This window comes from Stegastes partitus, unplaced genomic scaffold, assembly GCF_000690725.1.
Source record: "Stegastes partitus isolate 25-593 unplaced genomic scaffold, Stegastes_partitus-1.0.2 Scaffold140, whole genome shotgun sequence".
NCBI lineage: Eukaryota > Metazoa > Chordata > Actinopteri > Pomacentridae > Stegastes > Stegastes partitus.
The window spans coordinates 112773-128839 of NW_007577871.1; the positions used below are offsets into that span (position 1 = coordinate 112773).

General features: G+C 39.0%; 1 protein-coding gene across 1 annotated transcript in view; it reads right to left on the reverse strand.

Moving 5' to 3' along the window:
- Positions 1 to 16067, reverse strand: part of nlk2 (nemo-like kinase, type 2) — a 39680-nt gene that overhangs the window by 19124 nt on the left and 4489 nt on the right. Inside the window, exons 2-5 of the mRNA XM_008278968.1 lie at positions 7160 to 7289; positions 4770 to 4825; positions 1183 to 1289; positions 529 to 614 (exon numbers count right to left, since the gene is read on the reverse strand). Coding sequence (XP_008277190.1) covers positions 529 to 614; positions 1183 to 1289; positions 4770 to 4825; positions 7160 to 7289 — 379 coding nt within the window. The remainder of the gene's footprint in view (positions 1 to 528; positions 615 to 1182; positions 1290 to 4769; positions 4826 to 7159; positions 7290 to 16067) is intronic.

A 16067-nucleotide genomic window follows, 5' to 3' on the forward strand; every position in this document is an offset into this window, starting at 1 on the left:
TAGTGCATGATACTTACTACAGGCAGTGCAACAGGTAAAGCAGCTGACTAATCAGGGGTTACAGGTCACAGATACATACCGATCATTGCACCTGTAATTATTTAATTTGTCCACTCATTCATCTTCATTCATGAAAATGCAGAATAGTGGTATCAATTAATATTGTTATTCTTTGTCATAATTCTTCGTTGATGAAATGAATACTGATTTATCAACTGCAAAAGGCACTAAGCCAGTGGTAGACTAAACAGCAATCATATCTAAAAATAAAATGCAATAAACTACAAACATCATCAATTATAGATTGTAAAAGTACCATGTAGCTGAATTAATGTTTTTAAAGACACGGTCTTTACAATAATAAAAACTTTTAAGCTACAAAATACAATTCATTGCAGGACTACTACACTGAATTTACAAAGACTTTGTTACAGGGATTGTCCTCAAGTTGGCTATAGCTTTTGACTTTTTCTTACAACATGTTCAGGTGACATGAAAAACTGTACCCACAAAGCCTTTCTCACACACCTTGAGCACACAGTTGCTGTTGACCAGGAGGTTGCCAGGTTTGATGTCTCGGTGTAGAATTCCAGCAGAATGAAGATATTTAAGTCCTGGTGGTGGTAATGGTTAATCATAAAAAGACAACAGGATAGAATTTTGCATCCAAAATCATGAATGAAAAGTTTCCAGTGTGAAACAACAACATCAGGTAAGATTTAGTTTGCTTCAGCAGACACTCCAATAAGAATGACAACAGTCTAAAAATACAAAGAGAAACACAAGAGTGACAGTACACTCCAAACCACAGAGATCCAGGTACAAGTTGAAAATGCAGAGAGCCGAACACAAAGACTTTCACCATAAGACCTTTCTCTCTGGTCTCTAACATGGAAATTTACAAGACACCAAGGCTGAGGACACCATTATTGGCCATTGCAGGCAGACCAGCATTAATGGAAAACCCTATATCTATAACATATTACTGATCTACAGCATGCCTGTGACTTTTTCTTTTATGTTTTGCTCCATCTATCTTGGTTTAGTCAGAGTAGCTATGGGCTGCTATAAAAGCATCTCTGCACATTTTATTTCAAATATTTAGGTCGGAGCATCTTATGTAACAAACTTGAGTAAATGTGACTAAATTGAGAAGGTCATCTTAAAGAAAAGAGAACCTACCTCTTAGAATCTGATAAAGAAAAACTTTGGCATGGTCTGAGCTCAGAGGCTGCGGTGATACGATGATCTTATGGAGGTCACTTTGCATCAGTTCAGTCACCACATAGCTGATAAATGGGAAATTAAGGTCAAAACACAAAAACACATCCATGAACACAAACGGTAAATCTCATTCATAATCATTGTAAGACAGTGCTGCTATGCTAAAACTGTACATTCGTTTTAAAGCAGCGTTAAGCCTGAGTATTAAGATTGCTCTGGTGTCTACAAAGCTGCCAAATGACATTCATACTTTTTACTTTTACAATTTGTGTTATGCTTCCGCACTGGAACTTGCTAAAAATATACAAAATGTAAACTGGCATGTTTGCATGAGCATGTTTTGATTATTGAAATGTACCAACACCTGCAGTCACAACATGTGGGCATGTACATAGTCCTGTTTTCTCTGTAGCCTTGAGGCCACATTAACTGTTGCTTATGCTTTATCCACATTTCTTCAACATAAAACAGAAACAAAGAACAACAAGATGTAGCCGCTGTGGTGGCACAAAAATTGCAGTTGCAATTGCATTCTTGCTCAGGGTCAGTGCATTAATGTCATTTTCAGATTGGATGGAAGCTTTTGTAGATGTGCAGCCTTGAAACAGCAGTCACATTGTGAGAATTCTGTCCTGAATTACTGAATGCAGTCTCTAAGCTCTAGTTCACTTATCTGTGGGCACAATTAACACTGAGATCTGAGACTGCTGTTCTGGGTTGATGACCAAATTTTTTCACCAACATTTTCTCTATTTCTTTTCAGAACACAGTCCACACTTAATCCACACAATGATTTAAAAAAAAAAAAAAGTTTTTCATGTAGCAACAAAATTATGTTGTATTTGCTGTAAATTTTTATTGCATTTTTAGTGTGACTGACTTCTTTCTGAACATGAGTGGCTGGGAAAAGTTCATCTATTATCTCCCCAGCCTATCTCCATGTCTGGCTTGAAAACAATTCAAACTTTACTTTTTTTCCTTTTGTATCTCTACAAAATGATAGTAACTATAACTTATCCTCCTCCTGTGTTATTTTTACAGCCATAGCTTCTGTTGATTGTGGCATCTGTAGCTGTATTCTGAGAAAGATTTATACCTTACTGTATTTAAATAAATATTTGGGGGATGTTTTTGTTATGTGACAATGGTCCAAGACCAAAAACAAAGGTATTCTGACCAAAGTGCTCCAGAATCTCTGAAGGCACCACTAACTTCTTAAAAATGTTCCTAAACTTTCCATTCTATTATGACTGACAGCTAATATTTGGAATTACAATATCCTAAATTATGACAAAACGATCTAATAATTACAGGGTGTGCAACAGACTAATGGCAGAGGAACTGAATTAGCCTGAGAATCATCAGGTTTTTAAGTAATAAACTAATTAGTAAAGCTGTAAGCACATTCAAAGGAACATAGCATAAACCTCATGGCCAATTTTTCATTTTCCAATATGTAAACAACTATAAACTGTGACTGTTAATATGTTGTCATGTATCCATGGCAATATGATACTTTGGGTATTTAAACGATCGTGACTGCAATTTCATTTGTCATTGGGACATAAAACTTAATGTTTGCTAGAAACCTTTATTTTAGTTGAACTGGAGAGCTTTTAATTGTGGTTAACTGGTTGATGGTGACATTTATCAGTCAGAGAGGCTGACTACATTCAGATTACACACTGTTGAGGACAATCTCAAAAAAATTGGGACTTTATTTAAAAAGGTAAATTTTCATACATTTTATATCGATTAAATTCAGTTGATCTATCATTAAAGTGAAACATTTCAAGCCTTTTTGTGATTATTATGGGATAGAAGTTAATGGAAATCAGATATCCAGTATCGTTTAAAAAATATTTTATTTCCTAAAATAAATCAAAAAATGATTTTTAACACAGAAATGTCAAACTTCTAAAAGGTTTGTTTGCTTATACACACTATACTTAATTGGAGCTTCTTCACCACAAAATACTGCATCAATGCAGCATAGCATGGAGGAGATCAAGTTGCGGCACTGCTGAGGTGTTATTGAAGACATTATGACCTTTTTTTATTTATTTTTTTTAATAATGTGTTACTGTGATTGCACAGCCTGGAGACTCCACTTCTGCATTTCACTGCACATACTGTGACAAATAAAAACTCTTAACTCTTGAATCTTGAATCTGTGATAACATGTTAATACGCTTATACATTCACCTGCACATGCGCAATTTAGCAAAAATCTCTGCACAACTGAAATCTGTCCATAGTGGGAAACTAGGCGGTTTCATTCCTTGTAATAGTGTCGTCCATTTAGTTTTTTTGGACTCCCTTAATTATTCATACAAAGGGTCCGAATGACCAGAGAACACTCAGTCAGCAGAATGTCTCAGCTGTGAAGGGAGAATCACCTGGCTAAGGCTGCCTAAAATTAGGTGGTGAATATTATATACTGTTCTATATATATACTGCCAAGATTATATAGCTTGTTGATTTATTTTGTAGCATGTACATTTGGCTATTAATACAGCCTAAAGTTTAGGACAAGCTGAGGACTGAAAGATTGGACATACCACCAGGATAAAGGGCTCATCAGTTTCATGAGTGTGATGGTGCAGACTTAAATCTTAAAAGTGGCAGATGTTCTATAGAATAAATCACTTTCCTCTTTCAAAATACAAATGACAGAGAACAGCAATAAAGCAGCAGTTCAGCAATATTACAAAAAGCAGCAGTTTGTCTTCATGCAGATGGCTATGGTTTGATGTCCAGGTGTGTTTCATCCTCAACATACACCATCTTCATATTATGGAAGTAAATAAAGACTAATGCATCAGCAAAACTAGATCTAATAAATCTAAGACATTGTTTTTAGAGTTGCTGCATTCATTACTTTTTTAAAAGATCATTTTCAACGATTGAAGCACTACAAATTAAATTCTGCTCACAAGTGTTCTACTGTCTACAGTGATGTATTGTTATGGTGCAGGCAGAAGTCACAGAAACAGATATTCCAAAACCTGAACAATCACACCAAAACTATCTGCATCAAAAGATACATACAGAAGGAATTCATAAGCAACAAAGCTTAAGATTGCGCAGTCGGTCAGTTATTGGTTATGTTTGTTTTTTGTTCATTTTATGTATGTTGTTATATCTCGTATCTAGTTTTATTGCCTTAGATATGTGTGCTTAATAAACTACAATGTGCTACTTTTTGGGAAGCTGTGTGTGTGTCTGCGAAGACAGAGTTGAGTTGGACCAGTCCCAAAAGCTCAAACCCTTAAGAGAGGATTTCATTAGCCAGAGGAGGTAAGCAGGATTTTACACAAATGACTTCAAGAAGGCAGAGTGCCTCCTTTTCAAGTGTACTGTATTAACATCATTAGAATATTTTTAATTAAATACGAAAAGAGGAGAACTAAGACGAACACCTGCTCCGATTGTGACCTGTAAAAAATCTCTGACACCTTTAAATAAAATACTTCATACATTGCAAACCCTGGAGCCCTGTATATGATCACAGGATTGTTGAGTCAACCAGTGGTAAAGGATACATTTCTTCAAAGTAGTCAATGTGTGGAGGTTGTAGTATGTCCAGAGCAGAGAGCACCTAAGAAGAAAGTTCAAGCAAAGGTCAGTTTTTCTTTTAAAATTCAATTTCTAACTAGTGTAATAGCAGACATCTGTACATAGATATACAATAATAAGCCACAACATTAATACTACTGACGGATGAAACATCTACAATAAGCACACAAGTAAACAGAATCATAGAGCAATGAAAGAAATCAAATCAAATCAAGTCTATTGTCATTTTGCTGTACATACACAGTAGTACAGGCAAGATGAGAGAGTGTTTCTTCAGGATCCAATAACTTAAAGCAATTTAAATAAAGAAGTGTTTGCATTTCTAGATCAGCAGTTCAGCATTCTGACAACTTGTGCATGAAGCTGTTGATCATTCTAGAGGTTCTTCCTTTAATGCTCTTGAAACATTTGCCTGATGGCAGCAGTTCAACCAGTTTATGGAGAGGGTGTGAAGAGTCTCTGACAATGTTCAGTGTCCTGCTCCTGCAGCGGCTCTGGAAAAGTTCTTGGACAGAGGTGAGGGAAACTCTGATGACCCTCTCAGCTCCTCTAACTATCCTCTGCAAGGCTTTTCTGTCTGACATACTGCAGCTGGAGTACATGTTGAGATGCAGTATGTTAGAACGCTCTCTACCAGACCTCTGTAAAAAGTCCTGAGGATGCTGGCAGGGAGAGAGGCTTGTTTCAGCTTCCTCAGGAAATGCAGTTTCTGCTGGGACTGTTTGATGATTGCTGTGGTGTTCTTATTCCAGCTCAGGACCTGCGAGATCTGCACTTTGAGGAACTTGATGTTCTCCACTCTCTCCACTGTGCAGCCACTGATGCTGAGGGGAGCATGCTCAGGACATGACCTTCGGAAGTCAATGATCACCTCCTTCATTTTGTCCACATTGAGCAGCAGTTGTTTTTACTGCACCAGCCCTCTAGGTGTTTCACTTCATCTCTGTACACTGATTCTTTGTTCTCATGAATAAGTCCCACCACTGTGTTATCATCAGCAAACTTGATGATCTGGATCCCCTCATGTGTGGCTGCACAGCCGTGTGTTAGTGTAAACAAAAGTGGACTGAGTACACAGCCTTGAGGAGATTCAGTGCTCAGCATGATGGAGTTAGAGATGTTCTTTCCGACTCGGACAGACTGGGTTCTTTCGGTCAGAAAGTCCAGGACCCAGAGACGTGGCGGTATCCAGGCCGAGTAGGAGGAGTTTCTCTATTATTCTCTGGGGGATGGTGGTATTTAACGCTGAGCTGAAATCAATGTACAGGATTCTAGCGTAGGTGTCTTTATTTTCCAGGTGGATGATGACTGAGTGAAGGTGGTGGATATTGCATCCTCTGTGGAGTGGTTGGGATGGCAAGCAAACTGAAGGGGGTCAAGCATTGCAGGAAGGCTGGCTATGATGTGTGGTTTGACAAGCCGTTCAAAACACTTAATCACAATCGTTGTCAGTGCGATGGGGCGATAGTTAATTAGACAGGCTACAACTGATGTCTTTGCCACTGGAACTATGGTGGATGTCCTGAAGCATCTGGGGACAATGGCCTAACTGAGGGAGATGTTGAAAATATCAGTCAGCACATCTGCCAGCTTGTCAGCGCAGACTCTGAGCACACGTCCCAGGATGTTGTCCGATCCTGATGCTTTTTGTGGGTTGACCCTGGCTAGGCTTCTCTGTTTCTCTGCTGCGTTGATGGTGAAAGCTGGCCTGACAGATGAAGAAGGACCAGCCCTCTCTCTGATTGTCGGGTTAGATGCTTCAAAGTGTGAAAAGAAGTTGTTGAGCCTGTTAAAGTGGCCGAGTCTGAGGAAACATTTTGTTTAAAATATTGTTGATAGCCAGGTATGCTTGCATCATTTCAAGGCCACAGGATGTGTTCTACTGGGAACCCTGGGTCCTGGCATTTTCTTGGTATTCCCTGATGTTAATGACCTCTTTAAGCAGGATAAAGCCACACTGCAAAAAATTTTCAGTAATGCTTTGAAAAACATGACAAAGAACTCAAGGTGTTGACTCGGCCTGTAAATTCCCCAGAACTCAGTTTAGTCTGGCACCTAAAAGATGTACTGAAAACCCGGGTCCATGAAGGTCCCACTTCGTAAATTAACTCAAAGAACCTGGATCTACTGCTGACACCTTTGTGAATGACACAACAGGACCCCTTCCATGGTCTGTGGCGTCAGACTAAGAGCTGTTTTGGCAGCACATGGTGGATCTAAGCAATGCTAGGCAGGTGGTTTTCATGTTGGGGCTGATGGGTGTTTGTGTTTCAGCTGTGTGAATCTATGTATTTTAACTTTCCAGATAGAGAATTAAACTTTAACCACTTGGGTGGAGTTTTTGTATTTCACTTACATTTTCATGTTTGAAGAAGCATAGCATCTTCAGCTCCCGAAATACCCTCTTGCAAGAAACAAGGTTTTGGAAGACATTGGGCATCTTTTTCAGAGCAACTCGCTTTCCATCTCTGGGGTCTGTCACTGACCTGGGTGAAGAGGACAAACATATTTTTAAAAGGTAGCACTTCCACATTGCTCATGTCATGATACAATTATGCAACAGTTGCTGAAGAATTCAGACATATATATATATATATGAAAAGATGAGAAGATAACTTCTACATTAACCCGCCCAATTTTTAAAACATTGTTTTCATTATCCACTTGACCACCATCCCCACTAGTGACTGTTGCATAAAACACATCACAAAAAGAGTGACAAGGTGACTGAGCAAGGAATCATAAGAGAATGCATACACTATTATCCTTCACAGTGTTTGTTGGTTGAGCACCTTCCTTAGTGATTAGTCGAAGAATCTTTAAGTTCACCAATCCAGGGATCAGAGATCCTCTGAAGAACACAGCAGGTGTAAGAGCATTTCAGCTCTACACACTGCATCCCTTTCCAGTCCGACCTTCAGTGAACCTCTACAAATAGGATCAGTAAAAGCAAACAGATGGCAGTGAACTAAGTTCCCTGGTTTTCAAAGACTGCACTCCAAACACCACCAGTAAACTTGCAGTCTCAATCCAGAGGAATCTAAAGGACCAAACAGCACAGTGCTTTGGAATGGTAATATACTAGTGCATCTAAAAAAATTAGAACATTGTCATAAAGTTTCTTAGTTTTGATCAGTTATCTGAGAAAGTGAAAATTTCATATATTCTAAATTCATTACACACAAATGGAAATATTTCAGCCTTTTGTTTAATTTTTTTAATGGTTATGTCTAATAGCTAATGAAAATCTGTATCTTAAAATATAACATTATTTAATCTTAAGTTATTTACTCAACCTTAAAATGAAAAACTATTCAAACTATTGTAGTTCTGCAAACTAAAGCACAATCATGGAATCATCTTCAGAATGCTGAAGATTGCAGACACAACCACAGTGTCATAGAAGGTTATAAACAGCTTCCTGCACACGCCAAAGGACCTTAGTCTTCTCACCAGGTGGAGACGACCTTGGCTGTTCTTATACAGGACATCTGTACTCTGTGACCAGTCTGGTTTATTGTTGAGATGAAACCCCAGGTACTTGTACTCTCCCACATTCTTGATGTCCAGTCCCAGGATGTTCACTGGTACTGTCTGAGGTGATTTCCTGCAGAAGTCTATCACCAGCTCCTTTGTGTTAAAACTGAGAATGTCCAGCTCCCACCAGGGGAAAAAGTTCAGGATGACCTCCCCGTACTCCTGTTCAATCTTCTCTGATACACATCAACTGGAAAAGTCAAAAAACATAACCCTTACAGCGCTCCCTGTCCTCTCCAGGTGTGAGAATGATGTACAGCAGGTAGATAACTGCATCATCCACCCTAACACCAGGCCGTTATGCAAACTGCAGAATGTCCACGTATAAGCTCACCAAGGTCTTCATGAGGTGGGAAGCTAAGGCAAAGTTGGTGACATTTAAATTTACAATGGTGGAATATGGGCATTTGCCAAGAAGTTCCATTATAGCAGCTGTTTATCTGACAATGTAGCAACTAAATTTAAGGAAATGATTTCATTATTATTTACTTCACTGCCATATACCAACACAATGGAAAGCAGCTACTCTAACCTTACTGCTACACAGGTGGATAATCTTTTCAATATGACTGCAGCCTCATGTCCCTTTGAAATTCACAATTCACAAAGGCCCATCTTAAAGCAGTTCTTAAAGACTGGAAAGGCAGTTCCACAAATTCAGAAGATTCTCACGTTTTCTGGAAAGGCAGGTTAATGACATAAAAAGAGCTCTATAGAACAAGAACTGCTCCTCTTCATTAGTCTTCTCTAATCAAAGAAAACTATTTTATTTCTAAAATTCTTGAAAAAGCTGTTGCAAGCCAGTTATGGGACCATCTGAACAGCAATAGTTTGTTTAAAAAGTTTAAGTCAAGATTTTGAATAAATCATAGCACAGAAACAGTACCGGTGAAAGTCGCCAATGATCTTCTAACAGCCTAAGACAGTAAACTGGTTTCTATACTTGTTCTGCTGGATATTAGTGCTGCATTTGATACAGCTGATCACAACATCTTACTACAGAGACTGGAACGGGTCATTGTGATTAAAGGAACCACACTGGACTGGCTTAAATCATATCCATCAGGTTGATTCCAGTTGTATCAGTGATGATTCCTCCATATCCATTAGCTAGTTATGGAGTTCCACAGGGTTCTGAGCTAAGACCAGCATTGTTCACCTTTTACATGCTTCCCTTAGGCAATATTATAAGCAACACTGCATAAATTTCCATTGTCATGACACCCAGCTAAATTTGTCTATGAAGCTGGATGAAACTAATCAATTAGCCAAACTCCAAGCAAGTCTTAAAGACATAAAGGCCTGGACGACCTATGATTTTGTTCTCCTAAAGTCAAACAAGGGTCATTCCCCTTCAATTCACCAAATACCCCACGCCTGATCATCTTCAATTTGACTGTTTTCATTTAAAAAGGTGAACATTAATTGAGTTGACCATGTGTAAAATGTCCTGTCATAGCAAATATACGTTTTTGAATTAAAAATTCTTAAGGAGGGGTGGGGTCTTGCCAATTTTGCTTTTTTTTTTTGCGGCAATTAGCAGAGCAAGATTTTTAAAGTGCCATAACTTGAAACATAATTCAGCTAAAGTAATTAAGTTTTGCAGGCTCATTGATATCTACATATGTCTTTAATGGACCAACCCTGCTTTGACAGAATATTACAAACCAGATCTATTGTCATGCCCTCTACCTCCACTTAGTTGGCAGTTCTCCTTCTTTTTTGCCCCCTTCCCTCATGTGGGTGTGAGTGGGGTGTGTGTGCCGAACATCCAGTGGATAATCAGCTGCATGAGGACACCTGTAGTGGGGAGTGGCTCACCTATCTCCAATCTGCAACTGCCATAAAAGAAGTGCTTGGGTCCCACTTGATGCCGGACTGTTATACCATACACAGTCAGTCAACTCAGGACAGCTTTAGCTGTTTGTCTTTGTTCCCTCTTTGTACGAATCTGCATTTTTTTTCTAGTTGTCTGTGTTTTTGCCTGGGAACATTCAGAAAAATCTATCCATATGAATAACAATGTGGGCATCAATATTACATAAAGAGACAGTGAACTGGGAAACCCATTTTTTCCAAAAATAATTGGGCATGAACTACTTAAACATGTATTTAATGCTGACATCAGTACACCAAATATTATTACTACAAACTTTCCCAACACTTTTTTTGACTAAGAGCAAAAATCCCCCTCCAAAAAAACACACACAAAAAACTTAACTCAAAAAATTACTTGTGACCAAAAATGTTATACGTTTTTACTCAACTTATATATGCACATAATGGTGAATGGTGAATTGAGGTGGAATGACCCCCCACTCACCTGTTTGTATGAGCTATTTTTGCAAGAGGTACTATAAGTGTTTACTACTGTCCTGGTCAGAGTTTCCTAATGTGCTAATGTTGGAATAACATGATTCCCTGCCCTCACACTGAACTGAACTGAACTGCAACAGTGTACCATATTGTACCATGGCATTGCCTTTTGTAGAACATCAAGGTTTGCCAATTCTCTCCTAGGTCTCGCTTTTTTTTTTTTTTCCCCAAATTGAGAATACAATGCTGTGCAGCATTCAATTTAAAGTAATACATTACTGTTACCTCGACCTGTCCAGGGCATCCCCTGCCTTTGCACTAAGTCAGCTGGGATAGGCTTCAGGCCCCCTGCGACCCCAGTGAGTACTAAGCGCTCTATATATAATGGATGGATGATGACTGTTATTTTTTTTGCAAATGAAGTAGTGAAATGAATACAATACTAGGGCTCAATAAGACATAAAAAAACAACAATAGGTTGCTTCATATAAATAAGATGGCTGTGTTGTGAAATGGTAATTATATATATATATATATATATATTAAAAGGACACAATTGGTGTCTGACTTCCTTCGTCACTTGTGCCTACCAAAAACACAATCTAATAAATCAAGTAATCTATGTATGTGCGTGCAAGTGTGTATAGCCCATTATTGTTTATCTGACAACATCTAAAAGTGTTGCTTCATGTCTGAAGAAGCACCCTGGTAAAGTAGGACCTGGGAACATTTTTTACATCACTTTTACACTGAACTTTAAGCAGTCACATTAACAGATAGGCACGGACAAGCAACGGTACTTCAAGCCGTGTCAAGTGATTTGGGGAAGACTTTTATTCCACATTTCAGCACCATTATTCCTCAAAAAAAAATCATAGAAAGAGAACAGACACAGTTTACTGCCAAAATTACAGCATAGCATGTGAAATACGCTCTACAATTTCACATCTATTGTAAACTGAAATGTCTAAAAAAAATTAAAATAAAATAAAATTTACTTAACAAAACAAACCATCCAGCCTCTGGCACATTAGAACAAGGCAGGTAAGGGAAGTTGGCAAGTTGGATCCGTAACTTCGGGACAAGGATTGGCTGATGTTCACGTTCATTGCTTCCAGCTGTTTGTAGGAGTCTTTCCTTAAGTTTATTAAATACCTGCTGCATCAGACAGCAGCAGGATCCATATGTCAGGATTAGTGGTGGCTGGCGAAAATTTTTGGTGGGGGGGGGGCACAGTCTGCAAATGACCTTTTTTTTTTTTTTTAAATCAGAAATTAGAATATGAGTAACATCAGGCACAACTATTTACAGGAATGCAAATTGTCTACCTTTGGAGGATATTCTCAACATAACCTAATTTAACATGATCAAGACTTACCACAACTAAATAGAATATTTACAGGATCTGTACAAACTTAAAACAAACATAAATAATGGGGAAAAAAATAAATAAATAAACACTATTCAGGGCTCCAGACTAACTTTTTCCACTGGTAGCACCAGTACGACCCATTTTCTCATTTTGTTGCACCTCCCACCTGGTCACAGGCAAAACTTCTTGCTGAACATTTTCTCATCGATAGGCGATATGATTTACTGATGCTCCCTAAACATCCCACATAGCAGGCTGTGGTAGCTGCTGCTTGGTGGCTGTGGTGTGCTCAGACAGGTGTGTGACCAAAAATGACTTTAAAAATAATAAACTAGGGCGTTCTCATGTCAGATTTGTCCAAGGTTAAACCGAGTTACATGCATTCTACACGCGGTCTTTTCTACAAGCAGTCTTTTCTCCACTGACAGCATGGCCGATGCATTAAGCCATCACGACAGCAGCTGTCATCTAGTAAAAGAGGCGGAGAAGGGCCGTGTGACGGTGCCACAAAGCACAGTCGTAAGAACATTGAAGGACAGTTTTGATTTCCAACCACAGAAGAGAAACGCAAATAAAGACAAAATGAATTGGCTTACAGCAAAGTGGACGGGTCTGGGACGCACCGAGCTGCGCCCTGTGAGAAAGTCTGCAGCTGCCAATCAGAGCCTGGGCCGAGGTCACATGATCACAAGAAAGTTTTTCGAGCTACATACACGCTCATTTGGCCGGTGCCCCGCATCCAGGAAGTGTAAAATTAGTAAACATGCAGTAAGGATGAATATTTACTCTGTTAATAATACAAATATTGGTAATATAGCAGAAGAATATGAATGCTATTATTAATTTTATTATTATTTTGTTATAATTAATTCAAACTTAATTTTATATTTGAGAACAACTGTTTTTATTTTTTAAAGTTATTTTTTTTGGCCTTTATTATACAGGACAGTCAAGAGAGAAACAGGAAAGTGGGGGAGAAGAATGGGGGAAGGAATTGCAGCAAAGGGCCATGAGCACGATTCGAACCCATGGCCGCTGCATCCAGGACTGTAGCCCCTGTACGAGGGTCACCAGCTCAACCAGTTGAGCTATAGCGGTGGGCCTGAGAACTACTTTTTATCTGGTCATTAGCAGTAGGGTGGTGCGGCAACTGGCACTCAAGATGTTTTCATTTTACAGTTGGTAAAGTAGTAGTAAAATTCCCGTTACATAACAGAATTTTTAGTGTTTAGCAAATCATAAATTGACTCTGTTTTATAAGCTGCTATTAACTGGATTGGATTATTATGCATCATGTCATTAGATACAATATCCAATCTCACTTGAGTTACAAATATCCATGTCTAACCTGGCTTTCAATAAAATAATATTATTTTGACACAGAAGGATTCATGTAAGGGATAATGCCCGACGAGGTGTCCATTATCAGAAATTAATGGACGACGCGGAGGCGTGAACCGTCCGACGCGAAGCGGAGGACGGTTGCTTCCGCGAAGTAGACTTCAGGAAGGATACAGCCCCACTTGCCCCCAATCACCCTTTGTGACTCCCCAGTGAACACTGAGGAGCACTAACACTTTCTGGGCACCATTATCACCCAGGACCTCTGTGGGAGCTGAACATAAGCTCCCACACCAAGAAGACTCAGCAGAGGATGTACTTCCTGTGGCAGCTGACGAAATTCAACCTGCTAAAGACAATGATGGTTCACTTCCACAACTCCATCATTGAGTCCATTCTCACCTCCTCCATCACCATCTGATACGCTGCTGCCACTGCCAAGGACAAGACCAGACTACAGCGTGTATCCACTCAGCTGAAAATGTGATTGGCTGTAATCTCCTGATCCTCCAGGACTTGCACACCTCCAGGACCTTAAAGCGTGCTGGGAAGATTGTGGCCGACCCCTCCCACACTAGACACAAACTGTTTGAGCCCCTCCCTCCTGGCAGAAGGTTGCACTCCATCAGGACAAGAACCTCACAACACAGAAACAGCTTTTTTCCTACAGTAGTGAGCTGCTTCAACAAGGCCAGAGACCCCCATTGACACTGCCCCTCTCCCCCACCGTAGACACTGACTCTATGCGGCACAATAACACACAGCTTAAAATAGGATTATTATTATACTCTTGCATGTTTCAAGTTCTTGTTTACACTTTATACCAGGGCTATTCAATTAATTTGGAACTGGGGCCAGTTCATGAAACTGAAGAAAAATAAGGGGCCAGAAAATATGAGTAATCACGGTAGCAAATAAAGAAATGACAACATACTGAAGGAATCAATATATTGTATTTTGTAAATGCTTAACAATGCACATTGTGATACACTGACACACAGAGGCCCAAGGCATTGTTACATATAACATTGTTACATTGTTAAATGTTCAACAATGTTGAAAAATCAGACCAGGTGAGCAATATCCAAGCCATAATAACAGACAATTAGAGAAATGCAGTTAACTAACAGAAAACATGCACCTAATTAGTGTTGCGAATTAGCACATGTGCTAAAACACTCAAACAAAGCATCTGGTCTGTCCAATGTGATTGTGATGTCCACATCAAATAAACAATAAAATAAAATAAATAATTGTACATAAGTGTACCAACACAACTTTACAGGTAGCTATCCTCAGTATTTAAGATTGCACTTTGAGTAACAGGCAACATCAGATTTATCTCCACCACCACCAACGACAACGACAAAAACAAACCAAAGTGCATAGTATGGCAGTGAAGTCGGGTATATAGGTTGTCAGGGCAATGCGCAAGCAGTTTTGCAGATGCTGGTCAGTAAGGGATATGCGATTGGGAGTTTTAATGGCATTCATGTGTAAGAATGATGACTAACGAGTGTACGTTGAACCAAACATTGTCAGAAGAAAAAGTGCATAGCACCCTTAATGACAGTGTTTGTGCCATTCCTCTGAAAAGCAGATCAAATGCTAAAATAATATCATCCATGAAAGAAAATCACCAGAGGGCTGTACTACGAAGCGAGATAAGTGGGTTAGCAAGGTATGTTCAGCCTAAAGTCAGAGTGTCATGAAGGTGGGTCCCTTTTAACCTGCTAGATCTTCATGGTAAGTTATGCTGTGGCGCTAACCTGTCATTAGCAGGTTATGTTCACAGTTTCAGATTTAAACTGGCTGTAAGAAGCATCTGTCTTTAAACAAATGGTTTCCTGATGATTCTTTATGAGCGATACAGATTCTCAGCTGAGGGAATGCGGTATAGTTGCAAACATGCCAAGTTGTGTGTTACTAATATCACTAAAGGAAGTTGTGCAGTTACAATATTGCACACTTTGTACATCGTGTTGCTATGGGAAGCCGACATGCATTTTGTTAGTGATGCAGAAATCACATCAATATGTTTTTATGTTTTGCTCTGATTTGCTGTCAAGTCTGTTTACACTGCTGGTACTGGAGCTGATAGAATACAGATTAGAAAATGGACTATTCTACTGGTACTTATTACAGAGAATATTCAAACAGTAACATTTATTTCACTTTGATCTGGCCAAAAGTTTAAGTTATACCCTGCATTATAGGACAGTGTCAGACCTAAATGCACTTCAATTCAATATCATGTTTCAGTACATGAAGTTTAAAAAAAACCTGTTGACTGAAGCAGCTGCACATGATCGGTTAAGTTTGTGCAAAAGAAGAGTCGCATGACACGTTAAACGTCACCTTCTGCGTGAAAACAAGTCTGAAGCAGGAAGCCTGAGTTCACAGAAAAAGGTGAAAACCAGCTTTGTGATTCCCGTGATCGCTGACTGAGGTTTCAGTTTTTGTCAAACCGACTAACACAAAGATAGCCTGGCTATGTCAAAAATGTAGAATTTAGATTCATCATCTAAGAATGTTAACTTCAAAGTAAATTAGAAGCACATACAGAAAATAGCTTTTCCTTTAATATCTCTCAATTTTAATATTCTTTACTATTTAAACTGCATTTATGTAACTGCATGCCCAACTAGTCTAAAAAAAGAGACAAACAGCGAGAGAGAGTGAGCAATAGAGAGAGAGC